Below are 22,324 nucleotides of genomic sequence, written 5' to 3' on the forward strand. Positions count from 1 at the left end.
TGTCACCTTGGCACAAAACAACAACCGGTGCCCTCCAGGGCTGCCTACCTAGGTACCCGTGGACGAATGGAGACCTCACTAACCGCGATGGACCCCGTAGGAGTAGATCAGCGCCGGAGTGTTGTGAAGGCATGTTGATCAAGTTGACTCCGGTCCGGTTGGTTGATAAAAGTTGGGTGTTGCATCCAAAACGTTTGTGGGCTTGATAGGTTGGAGCTGGAGAAATTTTGAAGGTTATCCATGGATGTTATTGTTCCACGGTTAACACCTAAGACATTAGGCAATAATCCGTAACACTTCTTTATCACCTCCACGCCCTTCTTTTCTCTCTGCTCAACACTTGAATTTTACAACCCGCTTGTTTATCAACTTCACCAGAGCGGTTTCATTTCTTCTGAATCTTGAAGCTACTCAACCTTTCGTCTCCTTTCCCTTGTCGCAATGTCTCGCTCTAGGGACTTCGTCGTAACGATCCCCTCGATAAACTTCGATCACCTGGGCGGCACTGAGATCAAACTCGACCAGCCTTCCCTCTCGCCCCTTCGTACGTTCGTTCTTGACGAGAAAATATCCGAGGATTACCAAACGATGACCCAGGAGGAATATGAGCGACAACTGGGGCCTCCGTTTGTCGTCATTAAGTTCTCTTGTCACAGCCTTCTAGACCCTACTCAGCAGGGCTTCATGCGGATCTATATGCAGATCCCTCTTGATGGTACCTTTTCTAGCGCTCCAGAAGTCCGAGCCCAGCAGGCTGTCAGCCAGTGCACCCACACGGAGCTCAAAGCGCTTGCATCTCTTGATCGCGAAAACTGCATGGCAGTACCGAAATTGCTTGGCTATGGGGAAGAGTTGCAAGGTGTCGAAGAATTTGTGCCGGGTGGTTACATCAACTACGTTGCGTGGGAACGGGTGCCTGGTGAAGGTGAGCCCGTGGACTACTATACCTTCTGGAAACGCGACTTTGAATACCGCCAGCGACTGCGTTCCGCCTTTCGTACTGCCTATGAGTAAGATCTTAACCCCTACACGTCCAAAACTTCGAGAACTATCTATACTAATACAACGAAGATAACTCAGTAGGTGTTCTTGGCAACCTGGACTTACCCCTCCGAGCAAGATTATTTACGATGATGTCACCAAGGTTATGTAGGTAGTTCCGACATTCCATTCACCTGACCAATCTATGAATGTCGATGGCGATGAGCTAATCACTTTTAGGCACATTTCCGGATTGCGAGGGGCCTATCCAATGGACACTGAGCCGTTCTCAGACGAGACCTACGTGTTATGGGGATTGGCAAAGCCATCTGACAGGCCAGATTGGCATACTGATAGCTCGGACTGGACCTGGTAACCAATGTGGATCTCCGTACATCGCTCCTTTGACAGTCGAATGGCCTTTCGCATATGGGATTGTATTATTGAGTTGTTCATGATGCCCAGCTACCCTAGTATGCATGTATCTGTCGCTGAACTAGTGCTTTCAATAAGACGATTGTAGTGCCTTTCCGCTACTGATAGCCCTTGATACTGTGGGAGACTTACAACACCTTAGAATCATTCAGAATAAAGGATCAGATGACATTTGCGAAGCTACTCTTTGACACTCTTTGACAACGTAATATCGTCGTCCTGCAACTCGCAAGCTGCAAGACACCGGACTGTTGGCCATCCAGACCGAATACATATATGAAACAGGCAGGGAAGTTTGTTAGCGCGTATCGATAACCCATGGTGTGGTCTGATTGTTGACGGGGTTAGCTGCACTCAGTACAGGTCTGTGTTTATTATCCGTATATAAACCTAACTATCCTCATCTAAGTGGTGCCTATGCTAAGATTTGCGCCCATAGCGCTCCAGAAACGCCTCGCAGACAAACTTCGCGCTTCTCTCAGATAATAGGGTTATAGAACCGGAAGGCATTGTGTGGATCGTACTTAGCCTTGGTAGCACGCAACTTCTTCAACCGCCACGGCTCATCTCCATACATCTGTTCCAGAGGTTCATCACCGAAGGCATAGTTGACATAAATGTGCTGTTTCCGGTGAGGCTGACCATCGGCCCAGAGCTGCGTGATATGCTTTCCGATGGCGATTGCTTCTGCATCAAGGGAACTATCGGGGTCGTAGGTAACAAGAACATCACTATAAGGGTGAGCTGAACGAATCAGAGTTTGGAGTTAAGGGAAGATGCGTACCATAGGATATTGTCTTCACGATGAGGGAAGGCAGTAGAAGCTGAGTCGACAGCCTTCACGCCATCAAGCGAATAAGCCTCGAAGACGACGATGGACTGGTTGTACAATGGCTGTGAAGTGGTGATTTCTCTGTAGTAGTCGTAAATCTGACGAGTGGCACTAATGTTGTGCTCAAGCAAGCCAAAGGGGAACTGCATATTGGTGTGTCCGTCTTGACACATTGGGCTGTTCATGCCAGTGCCGGTTGCATCGAGCACATCTGGATAGGCGTAGTATTCGCCGCTTGAGTATAGAGGGTTCAAGTCTTGGAATGGCTTCAGATATGGTGCTGCCTCTTCAGCTGTGCCGATATAATGGATAAAAACCTCCATAATAGGCTGTAGAGGTTCATTAGTATCGAACATGAATGGGATAACTCAACGCTCACCTCTGTCGTACTGAATTCAGAACTCCAAGTGAAGACACCATAGTTCATCAACTCCTTCGGCTGGCCGCCATTTTGTTGCTGGGAGTTGAGAACCTCGAAAGCCGACTCAAGCTGATCCTGGGTGAAGACAAATTCGCTAATGTACCATTCATCAACAGTGCGTTTGTGGATCTCAGCATGGAAACTAGTCACGATGCCAAAGTTGTGGCCGGCCCCACGCATCGCCCACCAGAGATCAGGGTATGAGGTGTTAGAAACAGTTATGGCGGACCCATCAGCCAGAACAACATTCATGGAAATCAATCCGTCAATGATCAACCCGTAGAATCCTTGGTAACGACCATGGCCTCCGCCAAGTCCAGGGCCCATAACGCCCACACAAGCGCAACTTCCCGTTCCTATAATCATTAGACCAGCATTAATAACGGAGGTGCTCAAAAATACCGGTAACGAAGCCTTCCTCCCACAGGGAATCGATGACTTGCCCGTCCCATACACCTCCACCAAAGAAAGCAGAGGCTTCATCGTCGGCGATCTTAATGTCAGTGAGTTGGGCCATCGAGATCTCAATACCATTTTTCAATCTACCCAGAGTCTTGGTAGAGCCATGGCCTCTGTTGACAGCGAGAAAAGGGATTCCGTGTGAGTTGGCAAATTTGACCTGCAGCGAAATCGTTTAACCAAGTCAATCTTTCAGCAAAATAAGTAGCAACATACGATGATGGGAATGTCTGACTCCTTCGAAGGCTCAACCACGGCAAGGAAATCAGGCTGATAATATGCCTGCCAGCGCTCCGTTGCATTGAACCATCGCGGATCGTTTTGAGCAAAGATTGAAGAATTGGCAGACAACTTTGGACCCAACTCAGTGCTGATAGTTGCAGGTGTCAGACGGGACGAAGCACTCGATCGCTGCTCAATAACAAAAGAAGAATCAAGAGCCATTGCAATTGTCAGCACAGTTGCTAATTCTAAGGACAAAAAGAAACCGCGCATCGTGGCGATGAAGGATGTTTAGTTTCTCAAGTTGAGCTTGTCATAAAAAATAACGAGAGGAAGAGGCCAAACATATACCCATTTCCTGCCCTGCCAAACACGTATCTAAGCAGCATACAGTTCAACTTACTGTGAAAACTACACCGAAGCCTCGTCCGAAGCGGAGCTCCTGGTATCGATCCATCATCTCCTGGGTCAATCGGACCGTATCCAAGGCACCGATCTGACTCAAAATCTCGAAAATTGTTCCGTATAAGGAATTAGCGAGAACGCCAAACTAGTCTAACTGGCTTACAATTGGTTGTTGACTTCAGCCCCATTACGCCCTGACATAATGCCACGCGGGCCCCTGGTCAATAGCATGTGAGCATGTGTACCTTGGAATTAGCCTCAAATTTGCTTATTCTGCTTATCATAGAGCTGCCTAGTGTTGGAATGAGCTCTTAAGTGGAAATAAATTTGTATTACTAGTATTTACTAGCCCTAGCGTTACTACTGCTAGTTGAATAGTATAGTCAGTGAACATATGTTTTACACCTATAAGCCCACCTAGTTCACCGCCACTATAGATCTACCGCCCACCTAAAACGCGTAGTATCCATGAATAGGATTACCATAAGATAGCATGTAAAGCTGATTTTTCATGAACAAAATGGTGTATACTTCATTCCGAGACCTTTAAAACCAATGCTTTTAATATATGCTATTATTATCAAAGATAATTATAATATGTGCTTTTTTTTTTGGCTGGCAGAATATTATATAATCACAGGGGTGTGGGGCTACGGGTGTAGACCGTGCTTGTATCCACCAGGTATTCACGATCCACTATGTATTGATTTACCGCACGACAACTAAAACATCCGACAAATCTCTAGTGGATAAGGAATGTCAGGACCTGAATTTCCTACCCGATCCCTGTACGGAGTCGGATAGAAAATAAACCGATTCGGCTTGATTACCAGGTCTCAATGTCCGATTTACTCTGCAAATGTAGAAAAAGAAAAGACATAATGGACCTCCGGACTCGGTTGAAGATTAGACCGACCGAAGGAATTAAGCATGCTTACCCGTCCGTTCCGCGAGTCCGATCCCTGCTCGGCCCCATTTATTCGGCCAATAACAAAAAAGCATTTTATTTGTAAGTTAATTTAACAGAAAGCGCCGCGCTTCCATCCGAGTCTCTTTAGGTTTAACAGTCGACTGAAAACACGAGATTGAATCTTTCAAAGTCAAGATACGGTATCCCCGAAGGATCAGAGCTAACGCTGCCAGCACGACGCCATCTTACTTTCCTCTGGAAAACGCCACCACTGTGTCCGACCATAATCGGTGTTGACAGTGGTTCGCCTGTTTACTGGGATACAGGACCACCTCGTGTAAGACTGGAAAGGACCAGACGGTCTGGATTACGTGTTATGAAATGAAGGAAAGGGAGTAAGGAAGTTATGCCTTGACTATACAAACGGACATAGCACGAACATATATGGAGTGGGGTCACATGATCCCATACACCAACAGGTGCTGCAATTTGTCTGTCTACTAGTCCTGCGAATTGGATGGTATAGATAGTATAAATAGTTATCATTCATTGATATCCTCCACTTATAGATGAGTGGCATTTCATAACTCGTTTCCAACGTTCTCCTGGAAATGCTCAAGGATAAATCCATCTGTGTTAGTGGACGTATGTATAGAATAAATACAGCCTGGCAGCTGCATTTAAGATATGTCGTTCAATACGCGCCATGTGAAAGGAAAAGGCAATTCAAACCGCGAATGATGAATTTTGTGTAGCCCCACTCTCCCACCGGCGCGCCATTGTCAATAACTTTCGTTGAACCCCGAACGTGAACTTGGTCTTGATGTCCGTGTGAAGGAAACGAGCAAAATGTTGTAGAATGCCGACGGAGTTGTCGAGGGGCACTTTCGCGCCATTCAAGTTGGCATATACAGGGATCACGGCTTCATTATTCAGATAGCTCACGATAGATGCGTGATCCGGGGTAAGCATATCCAGGGCCACCGTAGTTTGTGTGCTAATGTTTCTCCGATTTTGGGCATCGTCCCCGTTGGCACAGACCATGCCATTTGCCCAGGTGATCAGCGCTACTCGATACACGGCACCAGCCCACCAGGATGGACGAGCAGGCTCTGGTACGGAACGGATATGGCGCAACACTTGGCCACAATGAAAATATATCTGTCGTGGATTCTCCAAGTGATAGGCGTGTTTCGTGTGCGAAGGCTTTCTGCTAGCCCCTTCGCTATTGCGACCGCTGCGTGCTACACGTTCTATCTCCGGGAAGCTCATAATCATATTGAGCATGATCAGATGATAGAGCATCATGTTGGAAGCAGTTGCTAGCGTGGCCGTCTCATTTGGCTGGATCTTGGCCAGCTCGTACCACTTGTGGAGAAGTTCTTGAATGGTTTGCACTTGCACCGAAAGGAGAACAATCGACATGTGCTGGGGTCCTTTGGGAGTACTGCCTCTGCCAGCAACAGTGCCCATGGTAGATCGCAGTTGAAATACTTGAGTCTGAAGATGACAGAGCAAGAGTCGCAGCGTGATAGGGGAAATGTGTACCGTGGCGCTAAAATAGTTCGTTTCTGAGAACCAGACTATCCATTCACCGAGAGAAGGGGGGATGGTGACTTGACCCGAAGGCAATGGCATTTGTTCAATCCAATGCTTGGCGGATTGGGCCCGCCATGCGGCATCCCTGCTTGGAATAGGTATGTTGAGGCTAGCGGAGGGGAAAAATGAGATAGATGGGGCATCTTGGAAGAGACATATCTCGTGATCCAGGATTAGCCAGGCATGCGTGGTTCTAACTCCTCGTTAATTTATCGCTTTATTATTTAGCGCCGACAAAGATAATTTACCTGTTTGCCATCTCTTGTTCTTTCCACGTCTCCCAGGACTGGGCGACATCCTCAAAGGATTCTATGCGGGCCACCTGGGCTTGTCTATCGTCATGTTGCTTTGCTTTCAGATGTATCTGAAGAGTAATTAGAAGGGTAACTTCAAACGGACTGGAATCGCCTTGCCTCTAAGAACATTGATCTCTGATAGTATGCAGTCTATAAACCAGTTAATGGATGGCAGATTCTCTCACAGGGGCTGATCCCGCCAAAAAGCTTACATCCATCTGCCACTTGTCGCCACTCCACGCGGAAACAAGAAGATTCAGAAGAGCGCATTGCGAGAACTCGTGATCTAAAGCCAAAATGAGATTTCGTTCGGTGAGGTTTCTTAATGAGATGCGGCATATCTCGAGCAGCCCATGCGCCATTTCCACGCATGCCTCGCCAGCTCCAGCCGTCATGCCGCCGCCGGCGAGCATGAGAAATATTCGCATGCTTGGCAAGTTAATACATCTACCTTCCATGCGCTCATTCAGTGACATTGTAGGTATAAAGGGATAATATGGTTCGTAGCTGGCGAGGTAGGCCTTCAAAAGGCTGTCTAACGCGGTCGGAGAAGGCAACATCATAATAGATGGTACGGAACATCCAGAAATTCCGTTGTTTTGACCTCGCAGTCCATATAGTTCTTGAGCTTCAGTGCAAAGCCACTGCAAAACAGCGATCAGATTTTCTCTCGTGCTGACTAGAAGAGATTCAACAGCGATGTGTGAATCAACTGCGTGGCACAGCTGTATCGATATATTGCCACCCCTGAGCAGGGAATCTAGATTTTTGACGTGGTTTGCGGCTGTGGGTGCGCACGCAGATGACGGCGTAATTGGGTTGCATTGAAAAAGTGGCCAGCCTTCCAACATATGCAACTGGTCATCATCGGGTAGACTACCCTCCTGAGAGGGGAATAAAGATGATGCCGGAAGGCAGTCATCCATGAGATCATCTCCATCCTCATTTGTCGACCTTGCCAACATGCCCGGGGAGATAGAAAACGCGAGATTCCATGAAGGTGTCCCGCTAAGGTCAGGTAAATGGGCTGCTGGTGACGGCACTCTCGTTGGAACGATGAAATCGAAATCGTCAGCTGTCCCGAATATCCCCGGCATAGGATGCGAAGAGAGAGAGAGATGGGGGGATAGCTTTCGTCTACGCCAGGTGCAGCTGCTAAGAATCGCGCCAAAAAGTCCGCTTGCTCCGCTTCCGACGTGCTCCCGGGGCGATTCCTAGCCCACTTATGGATGGCTGAATGAGACCAGTCCATATATAGCCCATTTCCCGTAGGCTGGTATTGTGGGGTTGTCTTAGGACCTGCATCGGTGGTAGACGTGACTGGCTCGGACTCGACTGTATAGGAGTTCTCGTTGGTGTTGGTGGGTGGCAGCGGTTTAGATTTAGTATTCGCGGACGGTCGACCTTGGCCTCGCTGTGGGACTCGAGTTTGGCAGGAAAGCTTCTTCACCCTGCATCGCGAGCATGGTACCTAATTCCCCGCATCTTAGCATGGACTCATTGATATCCCGAAAAGTTGACCCTTGTACCTTTCTGTCGCACTTGGCTTTTGACCTAGCGCAGTGCACACATGCCAGGATTGAATCCACAGGAGCACATGTGGGGGATGTCAACTGTGACATGATCAGAGATAATGACCCTGTTGGTTATCAGGACGAGGTCCATCTGATCAGTTCCACGGGGGCGACATACCTGGTTAAATAAAATGCGAGAGAGAGACATGGGAGATGGTGGGTCAGCTACCTAGGTAGCGCCTGGAATTTAATACTAATTGTACATAGCTCATATCACCCACTGATCTAGGGCCATTGATGGCAATCGCGTTCCATCCATTCCAAGGGTGACCCCCTGATTAGGTAACTTTCTGCCGGTGCCCAGGTGCATCTTAGTTATCAAAACTTCCATTCTATACTCAAACTCCACCTATCTTTTTCAATCAGCTAAAGACCACAGTTTCAACTCACCAAAAGCTTCATAAAATTGCTTCAACAATGTTAATCGAAACGTGGTATTAATATTGTGTTGAATGCGGTAATCAAAGCAAGCCCCATGGGACGCCACCGTAAAAATCTCTCGAATCAAAGGCTATGGCCCCCCGCATGACTCTTGCTGAATCTCACCGGACCCCAATGGTATCGCCCCTGTATGAATCTCACGCGTATCCATGTGTGTTATTTGAATTGGATTCTTCCCATCGAAGCCAGGGGCCTATTACCGCCAGGGTCGGGATAGCATCATCGATTAAAGGTTCATTGAAACAACGCGCAAAAAGCCTTGCCAGCCCACTGAATTAGAAAATCGATCAAGTTCTCAAGGCATGTGAGATACTCACACATAATTGACTGGGCAAACACCTGAAATAGAGGGTGAGGCTGACCACGAAGGTAGCAGTATACGAAAAACCCACCATATATGCAACATGCTACCACCCCGCTGAGTCAGGTCATGGCTCGTGTCAAAGCCTTCACTTTTTATTTTTCACTTATTTTTATTTAGTACATTGACTTCTTACGGGGGGTGGTACACGTGGAAGCCCACTGTTCATCCCCACCCAACGGATATAGTTATACTTGCGAAGAGATAATATCTATGCTTCCTGGGTGACTACCTTGTTGGGACTTTTGTATAACAGATAACAGTATGCTAGTTTCTGACTTGCATTTCATTTCGGCGTGAATTATCATCCCAAAACTTATGATTTGTAGGAACCAATTTACATTTATTTCTGTAGAATGGAATCCGCCCGCAGGACCTATTGATATCCTAGGCCAATGGAGACCCAAATAACCCCAATGGCACAATTCTGGTCTGCTTGAACGTATTCGGTAAGCAAGTTGGACACCTTACCTAGATGCTACTGTTTTCAATATATCTTGAAGAATCAAAACGCTGTTATGTTAAAGGAAGATAGCGGCTGGAGCGCCGCACCGCGTAATAAAATATGCCGTAGTGTTATACCCTGCATACTGGTGCCCATTCTGCTGCATGCTCGCAAATAGGTGATCAAAGAATCATGTTCCTAGGGTGTATAGATTAGAAAAAAATGATCTTTTCAGACTAGTAATTTTGATGTTTTATTTCATCTGAATACTGTGTATTTTCCTGGGCAATAAGACAAATAGTGCAAACAATGACAATGCAAACAAAGCTCTCTCTGCCCAGGCGCGCGCTCTCTCTCTCTCTCTCTATCAATTGGTATGGGCCCCCTAAGCATTGATAACATCCTGCATACTTTGAGGCATACTTTCAATAAGCTCTCTCACCCTCTATCTAGGAACAGCACCCCAGGCCTCTGCTACAGGATCAAATTGATAACTCACAATTGCTAGACTGCCTACAAAGTATTAGATAGTATATGCAAGACACCGCGCTAGCAAAAATTAGCATGTTCTTGGCGGAGCCACATTGGCAGACTTCTTACTGGGGGGCGGATGTCGATAATGGTCTTATCAGTGACAAACCCACACTTGATTGGGAGTTGTTGAAAGGATTTAGGACGTTTCACTTCTATGAATAGAGAAGAGAGGGGTAGCCTCGTTCTACTAAGCCTCTTCTAGACATTCCACCTCTGTACAGGTATAAGATGAGTGTGCTGCATACATTTACCAAATTAGGGAGCCTTTCACCTCTACGGACTTGGTTAAGGTCTCTATATCTATCTATTAGCCATGAAGATCATCCCTACAGGTGTTCTTGCCCTCGACAATGCCTAACCAGGCAATTATATTCAATGGAAATATCATGAGTTGGAAGATTGGACGGCTCTATCTAAACTGCATGTATATAGATAGGTAGATGTTGATTTAAATCATTTTCCTGGCCATATGACATATATGCATACATATAGTTATACAAATGATTTAAGGCAGCTTCACGTAGTATTTAATAAAGATTGCATCGTGTACCCAGTAAACGTTCTTCTAAGAGTAACCCAATATAGGTACAACCTAGGAAAACCTATCAATTTGATATTACCTATACCTAGTATGAAACCTTGGCCCAAAGCCCTCGGAACACTGCCCTAAGATTAAGTGTAGATTTTGCTCTCACATACCTCCTATTGCGCCATGAGTCTGGCTCATCTTTGTGCGTCGCAGAAAAACTGCCACCAAAACAGCAATACATCCTGCAGTGAGATTGAGAACCAGAGCATCCGTGATTGCGTTGACAATAGCCTTCAAAACATCGGTTCTCAAGGCAGCATTCAGTGAGTCAAGGAGTGCCGTGTTTGCGCCAGAAATCATGGCCTGGATGGTGGTCTCACTTTCAGTCGGAAGCAGATCCATAATCTGAACGGTTGCACGATTTAGGAAGAGAGTATTGGCAATGGAGAGAGCAATGGCTGAACCTCCCACCTGGGCACAGGTCATGAAGCCCACTGCCATGGGAATCTCCTCGGGCGGGACTAGAGATTGCGCCACAGAAAACCCAGCCTGTGAGAAGACTCCAGTTCCGATACCGCCGATGACAAGGGCACCGTATATTTGACCCACACTCGTTGTCAAAGTGGTGATTTTGAGCAGTACGCCACCGACAAGGACAAATATCCCACCAAGAAGATACCAGGGCATGTAATAACCCGTCAAGCTCATTCCAACTCCATTCACAAGATTAAAAATGACCATTGGAATAATAAAGGGAAGTAGACGCACTCCTGCATCCAGGGCACCATCACCCTTCACAAATTGGAAGTAAAGAGGAATAAAGTAAATCGGAACAAACGAGGAGGTTCCAGCTGCGGCAGTCTCAATAAAGAGGAGAATCATCTCCTTGTTCCGCAAATATTGCATTGGAAAGATCCGCTTGTGATATGTTGTCATAATGTTGAATCCTTGCTGGATAAAGAATAGAATAAAAAGGACCCCAGAGCAGACAAACATGCCAATGATACGGCTGTCACTCCATTCGTAAAGGACTCCACCAAAGGCAATGGCCATGATGCCTGATACATAGGCACCGATAAACATGATAGGGCCGAACCAGTCGATCTGTGCCAGTCGGTCTTTGAGTGGGGTTCCCGGACGAGGGTCCACACTAGGGATCATAAAAAAGAACACTGGGGCAAAGAGACCTCCAATGCAAAGATTGATGTAAAAAGACCAGCGCCAAGTTGAAGAACTGTCTGTAAAAGCACCACCGATAATGGGTCCGAGGCTAGGAGAATTGATCAGCATAGTCAAAGCAAACAAGAGATTACTGTGTCGGTGTTGCATACACTGTGCCTGCTCCCCAGGTCAAGCCAACCATTCCAAGATACATTGGTCGCTCAGTAGGCGTTGTGAGCATCGAGAGGATGGTCATGACACCCAAGTACATACCGGCGCCTCCAAGACCACAGATTGCACGTCCCACGATCAGCGCATTCATGGTTGGGGCAGCGCCACAGACTGCCGAGCCAACCTCAAAAATGGCGGTTGTGACAATATACAGCCATTTACAATTAAATTGACCATATGCCTTGCCCCTGAATTTTTATTAGTATAGAACCTGGGAATATAGGAGCGGACTAGATCAATACCAAATCAAGAGAGTACTCGCAGCGCCAAGCATAAAGGCCACAGAGAGCCATGGAAGCATCGCCAGGTCCTCAAACTGTTTGACAATCGCCGGTTGCACATCTGCTACAATCGTGTTGTCTAGTGCGAAGAGGAATACACAAGAAAAGATTGAGATGACTAGAAATACAAGTAGTATCAGCCATTTCTGATCTATCTTTTATCATTCCGGCTCTTGATCCACTTACCAACTAGCACCCATTTGAGTCCATGAACATCCCGTGGAGAGCTTTGGGAGCCCACAAGTATCTCTTCGGCTACAAGTGCCTTCTCTGTACCCGACACATCTGTAGGCAAATCACCACTCCCTGACGAGTCGACCCCCTGGGCAGTGATCGTAGTTGTTGACGACATTTTGGAAGTTCCAAGGCTTCAAAGATGAAAGATCGTGTAAATTAAGAAAGAGGTATGCTAACAACAAAAATACCAATAAAGCCTCCTTGGGTACTTAAATAGAGGCGCACTCACTTCCTATAGTATATGCCAGTCCATAGATTGGGCGTCACGTGATGATACACGCCGGAATTAAAACTTTATATCCGAACTAATCTGTCCGAGCGGATTCGGTTTGATTTCCATCCGACTCCGGTGACGCTGAATCAGGAGACAAAGAAACCAGGCGATAATGGCTGCTATAGGTTCATCGGCCAGGGATTCCTCCATCGGATCCCAATCTCAGACTGCAGTTGAGAATGACCTCATGGTGCAAGGTGTTCAGGCAGGTTCCACTACCTGAAATAAAAACATTCCCAAGAGGCTAGAGTTTGTTGAATTTCAACCTTCTGCTCGATCTCAAACCACCATGAGTGCTTTATTCGGCCTTCTATTCACCAAACTCACTTTGCCACCCCCCTCGGTCATCCAGGGGCAGACCATCCTCATCACCGGTGCAAACACTGGCCTCGGTCTGGAAGCTGCCAGGCATGCGCTCGCTCTAGGCGCCGGTACGGTCATTTTGGGCGTTCGAACCCTGAGCAAGGGTGAAGATGCCAAAGCCAACATCGAAGCAAGCACCGGCTGTACCGACAAAGGAAAGGTTCTTGTATGGCCGATCGATCTCGAATCATTTGCTAGCGTCCAAGCCTTCGCAGCTCGAGTTCGCAAACACGTTGTCATAGAGGGCGGCCGACTGGACATGGCTATCATGAATGCAGGAATTGCGTCGGTCGAGTACGCTGTTACCCGCGATGGGTGGGAGAGAGGAATCCAGGTCAATGTTTTATCGACCGCGCTCCTCAGTCTAGAGCTTTTGCCGCTACTGCTGCGAACTAAAGAGCGGGATCCATTAGCACAACCGCATCTGGCGCTTCTTACGAGCGATATCCACAAATCGATCAAGTTTCCCGAGCGGAATGAGAAGGGCATCCTTTCTATCTTGAATAGCGAGGAGCAGTGGAAGAAATCCCAGGCGGGAGGCGGTGCTACCGAGCGCTACGGTGTGACCAAGCTCATGGATATCTTCATTACCATTGAGATAGCTCGACTTGTGCCCCGTGATGAGTCCGGAAACCCTCTTGTGATTGTCAATGCCGTGACGCCGGGATTTTGCAAATCGAATCTCCTCACTAGGGAAAAGGCGCCGTGGATTCTGAAGCTGATCCAAGCTTTGATTGCTAGGACGGTGGAAGAGGGTAGCAAAACATTGCTGCATGCAGTAAGCCAGGATGTGGAGACTCACGGGAAGTGGTTAGAGAATCAGGTTATCACAGAGTAAGTCCGTTCTGTTCAAGAACTGATAGTTTGCATCACTGACATGTTTAGCCCTGGTGCTATTGTCACAAGCCAAGACGCACGGGTCGTGAGAGAGAAGGTCTGGGCAGAGATCACTGCAGTCTTGCATAATGTTGCTCCTGAGGTTCGAACTGAGTACTAATCACGTGAGGTGGATTGCAATAACCCTGTAGGAAGGGACGTACGTGGAATGGCTGAACAGACCCAAGATTGTGAATCCAATTGTATCGTCTAATATCAATCCTAAATCCGTCGTCTTACTCGCTACGGGACCTTTGTCTACATCTTCCAAGGATCTGAGTAGACACAATATGATAGCAGCACCCTCTCAAGCATGGCTTCTATCTACACTTTGGCTTCAAGGCATAAATGAAGATTACTGTGTTTCCCAGGGGGTTAACAGCCTTCTTGGTCAAACAGCGGTAGCGGCAACGACAGTCTCATCCATAAGAGCTTTCCAGTCTCTCTCTTGTGGTGACCATCCAATAGACCTTAGACGACCAGCTCTGCTGCGACAGCTTGCCCCCCACAGAAGACCAGCGTAGGGATGGATCTTAGTTGCCTGAGGAACACTCAACTCATCGATGGCGTCGGTGTCCAGCTTACCAAGCTGCTGGAGCTTCGTCGCCACAGCTTGGGCCTGCTCTCTGAAGCTCACTTCTCCAGTTTGAACAAAGTAATACCCATCCTGTCCATACTCTATATCGGAAGAGCCAGTGATAATCTTGTCCAGGGTGAAGACAATGGCGGAAGCGACGTCCCGAACAGAGCACCAACTCCACACATTCTCACCCTGCTGGACGACAAACCCCTTTCCACGTCCGAGAACTGTCTTAACGTATCCATGACCAAAAGAGTCTTTCTTCCATGGTCCAGACCCATTACCGATGATCTGGCATGAGCTCAGAATGACTGTGTTGACGCCCATTTCCTCCGGAGCTCGCAGGATTCTCTGGTCCAGTATAGCGTGTTCCCGAGTTGGCTCAAAGGCCAGGATTTCACCCTTGTCATCTAAATCGTTGTAGATGCGGGTTGCAGCATAGCCCAGGTTAAGACTGGATGGGTCAAGGAGACAGGTGATCCCGGAGACGTGGATCAACGTGCCCTTGCCCGGCTTACTGGCTAACCCGGACAAAATGTTTTGAATACCCGATTCATTGTCCCCTGCAATATCGATGACAATATCTGCTGCATTTGCGGCATGTGTCACAATGTCCTGGGAGGAAATGTCACCAATAATTGTTGTTACGGAGGGGTATGCCGATGTGATGGCGTCGGCCTGTTCTTTTGTTCTCACGAGAACAGAGTATTCTGCGGCGGGAAACGTCTTTGACACCAAGTCAAGAGTTGTACCACCAAGATATCCGGTTGTACCGGTGATGAAAATCTTTTGTGTTTGCATTCTGAGTGTGCAGAGGGGAGGATATGGAGGTGATTGAAGGATAAGGTTGCTTGAATCCCGCTTCGCACAGCTGAACCCCGGAAGACTCCGGCAGTGCTTTCAAGTATAGCAAAATATTTCAGAGAGTAAGCTGTATTTGAATTGACGATACTGAGTCGAAAACAGGGATCGGGCGCCGCACTTGCGGTGTAATCCGCAAACTGAGGTTCGGGGTGAAATGCAAACCGGAGCTCCGCTGTAATAATGCCAAGCCAAGAAGTAAACATCAGCTTAAACAATGTAGTCCGATTTGAAGACCCTCGACATAAATTCAGAGCTTCGTATCTTATTTCCCTATTCAAATAAGCAAGCTCGTGTGTTATCCAAAATGTCATCCAAAGTCTATGCCGATATCTATGCCACCGAGGGGCCCTTCACCCAATTCCCAGGAGCAGGTCTCCCCGACATCAAGCGCTTTATCACTACTCACAACTCTCAAGGCGAAGGGGTTTTTCTTCACGCTGATAATGGAGACCATCAGGCCTTGATGGCAAATGGCCGTGGCTGCCAAAATATCCTTTACACCACCCAGGGTGAAGCAGTCGATCTCAATGGCGAAGTCGATATCGCCTTGGCAAAGAATAATCCAGTGAGTTTCCTGAAATCCCTAAAGTCGGGGGGAAACCTTTACTGAATATTCATTTTCAGCCCGGTCTTCACGTTCCTGGTGGTACACTCGTGCGCATGATCGACTTCGCACCTGGCGTGGAGTCACCCATGCACCGTGCCATGTCGTTGGACTATGGCACAGTTATTGAAGGAGAATTCGAGGTTGAGTTGGACAGTGGTGAAAAGCGTATCATGCGGCGAGGAGATGTCCTTGTTCAGCGCGCCACAGCTCACCGATGGCGCAACGTGTCATCCGATAAGCCCGGGCGCATGCTTTTTGTGCTGTTGGATTGCCAACCTATGGATCCCATTAACGGCAAGGAATTTGTGGTTGAGCTAAATGAGCTTTCTCCCGATTTTGGAGACAATCACTAGACTGATTTTGACGTGATACATATGACACATTCGTGCCATGATGGATAAAGAGAAGGAGGGCGAGCATGTTGAGAGAAGATGAAGTTAGTTAACGTATTTCACATGCGAGCCGCCACCACAAGCGAGCCGCTATCTCCAAAACACATAGTAAATATGACAAATTATAGCCTCATGTTTCAACCACCACAACTTAAGTTAATTTTCACTATGGGTAGATAGGTATTGATAAGCATTTTTAGTAATATAGAGCAGTTTTAACTAAATTGAAAGCTTATATTGTTGTCGTATTGAAAATTACGTCGCTGGGCTCCAGAAATATATAGTATATGCCATTTACTAGAACACCAAAATCTTTAAAACTCTCTAAAGTAGCTAGATACCACAAAAAAACTATAGAATTTAGAGGGAAAGCTAGTATATATCGCCGTTGTTGAGATATCAAGTTGTAATCTATCGTATTTACTATATGTTTTGGAGATAGAGTCCATACTTGCCTTCTTATCGTCCTGCTGTTTCAACATATAATAAGGCTTTATAGTTTCTATGTCCTCTTTTCCCATTCTCTTTCTGTAGGTATTATAGCATGCTGAGTTCCGGTAACTCCATTTCGCTGTTGGTAGGAGTCGATATCTACGAAGACAAGTGGTCAGATGAGGTTAACTGAAAAGTGTATAGGTTATGTTACTCATATTAACAGAGGAGCTATGGTGGGGAATCCTAATGTAAAATTCTAGCTTCCAACATGCGCCTGGCCTACGGGGGCCAATACCCTAAATATCATATAATAAAGAAGCAGGAACATCATTTGTGCCAAGAACTCAGAGTAACTTGTAACCTTGCTTGGAACAATAGTAAGACATATATTCCATGACGGATCTCAGGTTTGCTAGCATATTCAAAATTCTGAGAATGATCCCTTGCGCCGTAAGGACACTAAGCGACACGCTTTGTAACGCGTACCCACATCTCCTTCTGCATAAAGAGAGTAAAATTGCTACTTTTCCACGGAGACCCAGGGTAAATGGGCTCAAAATCGAATCTTCGGAGAAGCTTCAGGTTGGTTAGCCCAGGGGGTTGATTTCTCAGGGATAGAAAGCGAAACGAACCTCCACAAAGATCTTGTCTAATTCGACTATCACAATTGCTTTACCAAGGCAGCCCCATCGACCGGTACCAAAAACCAGCTCCATGGTCCTCTCCATCTCATTTCTTTGCATATCAGATGCTTCGATCCATCGCTCAGGCCGGAAAACATCCACGTCAGTTCCGAAGACCTCGTGACGTTGGATTCCCCATCCGCAATGGCCAATACCAGTACCCCCTGGAACAAACCGTCCTTTGATTGTCTCCCCACCTGGGTTTACAACCTTAGTCAAGAGACCAGTAATGGGCGGATGAATTCGCAAGCCTTCTTTGATTACCGCTTGTATGTAGGGCATTTTACGAGACTCGGCTGATGTTATGGGATAGGAGATAGACCCATCTGTCTCTGCTTTCTGAATTTCTTGAACGAGAGTGTTATAAACTCGAGGATTCGTCATGATATGTAGCATAGTCGCGCGAATAGCGGTAGCCGTCGTATCGGATCCAGCCAGACTTGTAGAATTAGTGACTTGTCACATCGGGTATGATGAAAAGAGTGAATTTTTGACCATACATGGTAGTAAGAATCTCAGATTCAGCTTGACGTTGGTCGAGCCCGTTTCGAACAAAAGTTCCCAGCATGTCGTCCCGTACGACCTTTTTGGGGCCGTACCGATCGCCCACAACCTTCTTCGCTATTCTATCTCTCGATCAGTTTGAATTCGATGAGTGGAATGTAAGAAGTAGCATCTTACCCCATGAGCTTTCCTCGCCCAGCTTCATCTTTGGGAGTTGGCCCGATAAGTGTGACCAGTCCCGATCCAAAAACGAGATTTCCCAATGTGGGTGTCGACGAGCAGACGGTTGCGAGCGGTAATTCGCCTTGAATAATTTTCACAAAGTCATACATGTCTCTGTCTTCGGTGAGATACCCAAATGGTTCACCAAGAGCAATACTGGTAATAACGTCCAACGACCAATACTGAGCGGCTTGCGCCAAGTCAATCGGGCGAACCTCCTTCGCCGTGGAGATGTACTTTCTCTCGATCAAGTTAACCAGTGAAGCGATTTCGGCATCAATTTTGACACCAAGATCTCGATTTTCTTTCAGAGAGTACTGTTTATCATTTCCAGACTTATTAGCGGACATTTCACGTGTTGCGAAACAATGCAGTGCATACCCCGGATTGCATCTTAACTCGCAATTTGTCGTGTTTCTCCAGGTTAGGTTCCGAGAAGACGCTATGCACATAAGGATCCACCTTCAAAGATTCATACCAAGACGATTTCTGGTGCTTGTATTTCGCTGCACTCATGTAACGGATTATCTCCGGGTCGCTTGTCATGAGCCAGTTGGGTCCAATTCGAGTCAGGTCACCTTCACACTATCAGCGCTGAAAAAGTCAAAGGATAAAATGACGTAGTATGTTTAATAGGACAGACCGTATTTCTTATTGACTTCGTATAATCGCATATGCAATTCCCCGGTCGTGGTGGTGCGAAAGAGCCAAGCCTCCGTCAAGCCAGCTAGCCATGGTCCCTTGAAATCGCGAAGGCGATACCATGATCGAAAATAGCTATAGATTACCCCAGCTATTGCAATTGCGGGAAGCAAAACGGGGAAAAGAGAACGCAGCTTTGGGCTGTTGGCTTCCATCCTGAGAATATGCAGTTTCAGGCTATCTTTCCTAGCTTAATTTGTTGGAATGTGTTAATCCAGAAAGGGGGACTACGACTGATATTTTTACTTGATCTGTTCGGCCTAGCAATATTACTCTCTATTGATCCATCGTGATGATTGGTCGGATCTGCATCTTCCCATTATTGTCGGAGTTGGTCCACCCGGAGCGAAGATCTGACCCCGTTGCCAAGACGAGCGCTACATGCCGTTGGAAAGCGCAAGGCAAGAAAACAAATCAAAGTGATGGTAAACCAATTAGATGAATTCAACCTCATCTTACAGACGCCTATCTATCATCCGTGTTTCATCTGCAAGGTGGTTCCGCCATCCACAAGCCACCCGACCCCCGTCACATAGCTAGATTTCGGGCCACTCAGAAACAAGACCACGTTGGACACCTCCTCGGGGTGAGCCAGGCGCCCCGCAGGAATGCTAGCGGACAAGGCTAGGCGTATTTCGGGGTTCCCCTCAAAAGCCTTATCAATCATCGGGGTTTCTACCCACGATGGACAGACTGCATTGACACGGATACCATGAGGTGCATTGTCTAGAGCTTGGGTTGGTCAGCATGTAATATAGTCTTCAAATCCTGAGAATTAGTACCAGCCGTCTTCGTAATCCCCAGTACCGCATGCTTCGCTGCGGTGTACTGAACGATCTCGGGGAAGGCAACAACGGAGTTTGCTGAGGCGAGGTTGACAATGCTACCCCGACCGACGTTGAACGACCCGGTCCGACCCGCCACGAGGCGTTCCTCCTGGGTCTTCATCGCTCGGCTTACAGCACGGACGCATAGCATGGTACCTTTGACATTGACGGACATCAGATTGTCGAACTCCGCCATGCAGGTTTCAGACACCGGTCGGGCATTTTTGATCCCGAGCTGCAGTACGACATGCATTAGATTGAATTTTGCGGAGACCAAAGAGACGAAATAGACGTAGCCGACTCACTCCAGCACTGTTGATGCTATAGTCAATACGGTTAAACTCCTTCAATGTCGTATCAACCATACGCTGGACGCTTTCTTCATTTGATACGTCCGCTTGTAGGGCGATAGCCCGGTAAGCTGAGTTGCTAGCCTGGGCCTTGCTCTCTTCGGCAGCCTCCATTGCCGCTATGAGATTGATGTCTGCAAAGGCGACACCTTTTGCTCCTTCACTAGCGAATGCCATGGCACAGTCGCGTCCTATTCCGCTTCCTTGAGATGGGTTAATTCTGCGTTGGTCTTGGAGTTGCTCATTCTGTACATACCCGCGCCAGTCACCAAGGCAAACCCATCAATGGGCATCTTGGTTTATCTGTTCTTGAACTCCAACACTGATCTGGTACAAAATCTCATAGAATACTTAGATTAATATACCTTGAAGCCACAGTGCAAATTCGCTGCGGTGAGTATCTTCAACGCCCTTCAGCATTGCTTCACGGTCCTCCGCTTCGGAGCACCGGATATCCGCCAGATGTAAACACCGACTCTCTTGTGCATCCAGTGGCGGATCCATTGATTAATGCTTTATCTTACGCATTGAGATTACGGTAGTGGATAAAGATGAATTGATTTCACTCGCTCCCGGGACTAGTATTTCATTTGAACCAAGGGGGGTCGCGTATATGCAGCTGGCTCCACTCCATTCCAATCTCAAATCAGGTTAGCTTCACTCCACCGGACTGCAACTCAGCCAACTTTCCAAGATTGAACAGACGGCCAAAGAACCAATCCTAAACCACAATTAGCCCGAACATGTAAACCGAAGTATAGGGACATACCCAAAATGTCCGCGGGAGAAAGGCATCAATGCACCGGATCATGCCCGACGATGCACCAAACCAGAACCAGGGTACTGGTGACTTTTTCAAAATCTCCTTCACCACCCCAGCGGCATACTGATCGGGGGTGATACCATCTGGGATACGGATTAGATTAAACTATTGCTACCATTCGAAAATGTGTCGAGCTCACCTGGCTTTCGGTAGAGATGTGCCTGGAACGCGTCGTTCATTGGATAATAAACCGAATCTATACACCACTCTATTGAGATGACTGCTTCCTTTGATTGAAAATAACAAGTTAAACTCACCATCTGGTAGGGATCTGCCGTGGTCATTTTTGAGAATGTTGGTGTGTACCTCACCACTGATAATGTTCACAACGCGGACGCTGCGCAGTCAGTATCACGCGACAGCGAGGTAAGATAGGTTCCATACCCAAATGGACGCATCTCCACACGCAATGTGTTGCCATAGTGATGCAGAGCGGCCTTGCTGGCATTGTAGGACGCCCCGTATACATAAGGGCACACACCTCCGATGGAACCGATGTTGACAACAACACCTTTCGCCTCGATCAGAAACGGATGCATGTAGTGCACAATTCGCATAGGTCCGAATACATTCACTTTGAACATTTTCTCGACTTCGGCTACTTTGGTGTCCGTTGCAGGCATGGTGTAGCCTACAAAACCATCGATGAGAAGGTTGAACTAAAACGAATTTGTTTATAATCTCAAAACTCACAAATTCCCCTGCAGAAAACGGTTAGCTTATTTAGATTTGAAGTTCAGGGTAGCACTGACGCATTATTCACAAGTATGTCCAACCTCCCCCCTGTGAGGTTCTGGATCGTTTTTTTGAGCTGCTCTACACTCTCATCCTTGGTGACATCAGTGCGGGTGACGTGCACGCCCTTCGAAACAAGATGTTCATCATCCTCATGGGGGAGAAGGGTTGCGATGACTTCGATGTCTAATAAATGCAGTTAGAACAACGATGCATGGGAGCACAGGAAAAGAATTGAGTGAAATACTTACTTTCTTCCCTCAATCTAGAAGCAAGCGCATGGCCAATTCCACCACGCCCGCAGCTATAAAAGTCAGAAAACAGTTCAATGAAGCCTGCGACTGGGTTGAATTACCCAGTAATTAGTGCAAACTTTGTGACCTGCATGTTGTTCTCATAGAAGATGGATAGAGTAATGACAAGGGATTAGTCTTCCTATATTCATTCGTTTATGAGTATCAGTGCTCGTGTGTTAGACGGAATAGATCAAGATTTGATTCAAGGGGATCCTATCCAAGGGAAGCGATGGGCTGCAGCAGAAATTTTCCGTAGGCGGACCTCGTCGTATCTGCCGAGCGTAAGATCGGACATCGATGGTCCCTATCAAACGGACATCCGACAGAAGATTGGGTGTTCAGCAGACAGTCCGATGTAAGCTTTGTCTGACGGAACCAGGATCAGAACAGCTAGGCTGACTTCCTAGATGCGTGTTTGTGTTTCGGAAATCAGAGCT

At 47.2% G+C, this 22,324-nt stretch overlaps 11 protein-coding genes across 11 annotated transcripts; 3 read left to right on the forward strand and 8 right to left on the reverse strand.

Annotated features, from left to right (window-relative positions):
* Positions 1-441: 441 nt before the first annotated feature.
* On the forward strand, positions 442-1,554 carry N7537_012019 (uncharacterized protein; the record flags this gene model as incomplete). The annotated part of the gene is made up of 3 exons (XM_056903073.1): positions 442-1,010; positions 1,081-1,149; positions 1,222-1,554. 3 exons carry the CDS (start codon positions 442-444, stop codon positions 1,355-1,357), a joined length of 774 nt encoding a protein of 257 aa, XP_056748360.1. The 3' UTR covers positions 1,358-1,554.
* Positions 1,555-1,894: 340 nt separating this feature from the next.
* N7537_012020 (FAD-binding oxidoreductase) lies at positions 1,895-3,623 on the reverse strand (the record flags this gene model as incomplete). Its single annotated transcript, XM_056903074.1, has 5 exons — positions 1,895-2,147; positions 2,201-2,577; positions 2,628-3,025; positions 3,072-3,288; positions 3,345-3,623. 5 exons carry the CDS (start codon positions 3,621-3,623, stop codon positions 1,895-1,897), a joined length of 1,524 nt encoding a protein of 507 aa, XP_056748361.1.
* A 1,768-nt stretch (positions 3,624-5,391) lies between these two features.
* Positions 5,392-6,303, reverse strand: N7537_012021 (uncharacterized protein; the record flags this gene model as incomplete). The annotated part of the gene is made up of 1 exon (XM_056903075.1): positions 5,392-6,303. The coding sequence occupies one exon, from the start codon at positions 6,301-6,303 to the stop codon at positions 5,392-5,394; it is 912 nt and encodes a 303-aa protein (XP_056748362.1).
* Positions 6,304-6,508: 205 nt separating this feature from the next.
* N7537_012022 (uncharacterized protein) lies at positions 6,509-7,036 on the reverse strand (the record flags this gene model as incomplete). Its single annotated transcript, XM_056903076.1, has 2 exons — positions 6,509-6,628; positions 6,773-7,036. The coding sequence occupies 2 exons, from the start codon at positions 7,034-7,036 to the stop codon at positions 6,509-6,511; spliced, it is 384 nt and encodes a 127-aa protein (XP_056748363.1).
* Positions 7,037-10,606: 3,570 nt separating this feature from the next.
* N7537_012023 (putative MFS drug efflux transporter) lies at positions 10,607-12,469 on the reverse strand (the record flags this gene model as incomplete). Its single annotated transcript, XM_056903077.1, has 4 exons — positions 10,607-11,714; positions 11,776-12,024; positions 12,079-12,235; positions 12,304-12,469. The coding sequence occupies 4 exons, from the start codon at positions 12,467-12,469 to the stop codon at positions 10,607-10,609; spliced, it is 1,680 nt and encodes a 559-aa protein (XP_056748364.1).
* A 448-nt stretch (positions 12,470-12,917) lies between these two features.
* On the forward strand, positions 12,918-13,988 carry N7537_012024 (uncharacterized protein; the record flags this gene model as incomplete). Its single annotated transcript, XM_056903078.1, has 2 exons — positions 12,918-13,825; positions 13,877-13,988. The coding sequence occupies 2 exons, from the start codon at positions 12,918-12,920 to the stop codon at positions 13,986-13,988; spliced, it is 1,020 nt and encodes a 339-aa protein (XP_056748365.1).
* Positions 13,989-14,258: 270 nt separating this feature from the next.
* On the reverse strand, positions 14,259-15,248 carry N7537_012025 (uncharacterized protein; the record flags this gene model as incomplete). Its single annotated transcript, XM_056903079.1, has 1 exon — positions 14,259-15,248. The coding sequence occupies one exon, from the start codon at positions 15,246-15,248 to the stop codon at positions 14,259-14,261; it is 990 nt and encodes a 329-aa protein (XP_056748366.1).
* Positions 15,249-15,615: 367 nt separating this feature from the next.
* Positions 15,616-16,271, forward strand: N7537_012026 (cupin domain-containing protein; the record flags this gene model as incomplete). Its single annotated transcript, XM_056903080.1, has 2 exons — positions 15,616-15,876; positions 15,936-16,271. The coding sequence occupies 2 exons, from the start codon at positions 15,616-15,618 to the stop codon at positions 16,269-16,271; spliced, it is 597 nt and encodes a 198-aa protein (XP_056748367.1).
* A 933-nt stretch (positions 16,272-17,204) lies between these two features.
* N7537_012027 (cytochrome P450) lies at positions 17,205-19,011 on the reverse strand (the record flags this gene model as incomplete). The annotated part of the gene is made up of 6 exons (XM_056903081.1): positions 17,205-17,321; positions 17,378-17,867; positions 17,929-18,054; positions 18,110-18,471; positions 18,536-18,732; positions 18,798-19,011. 6 exons carry the CDS (start codon positions 19,009-19,011, stop codon positions 17,205-17,207), a joined length of 1,506 nt encoding a protein of 501 aa, XP_056748368.1.
* A 317-nt stretch (positions 19,012-19,328) lies between these two features.
* Positions 19,329-20,326, reverse strand: N7537_012028 (SDR family NAD(P)-dependent oxidoreductase; the record flags this gene model as incomplete). The annotated part of the gene is made up of 4 exons (XM_056903082.1): positions 19,329-19,588; positions 19,639-19,918; positions 19,989-20,236; positions 20,290-20,326. 4 exons carry the CDS (start codon positions 20,324-20,326, stop codon positions 19,329-19,331), a joined length of 825 nt encoding a protein of 274 aa, XP_056748369.1.
* Positions 20,327-20,679: 353 nt separating this feature from the next.
* N7537_012029 (SDR family oxidoreductase) lies at positions 20,680-21,978 on the reverse strand (the record flags this gene model as incomplete). The annotated part of the gene is made up of 9 exons (XM_056903083.1): positions 20,680-20,754; positions 20,803-20,939; positions 20,996-21,052; positions 21,114-21,193; positions 21,241-21,487; positions 21,550-21,557; positions 21,609-21,777; positions 21,843-21,895; positions 21,947-21,978. The coding sequence occupies 9 exons, from the start codon at positions 21,976-21,978 to the stop codon at positions 20,680-20,682; spliced, it is 858 nt and encodes a 285-aa protein (XP_056748370.1).
* Positions 21,979-22,324: the final 346 nt, after the last annotated feature.

Source organism: Penicillium hordei (assembly GCF_028827395.1).
Source record: "Penicillium hordei strain IBT 12815 chromosome Unknown utg000006l_segment0_segment0, whole genome shotgun sequence".
Taxonomy (NCBI): domain Eukaryota; kingdom Fungi; phylum Ascomycota; class Eurotiomycetes; order Eurotiales; family Aspergillaceae; genus Penicillium; species Penicillium hordei.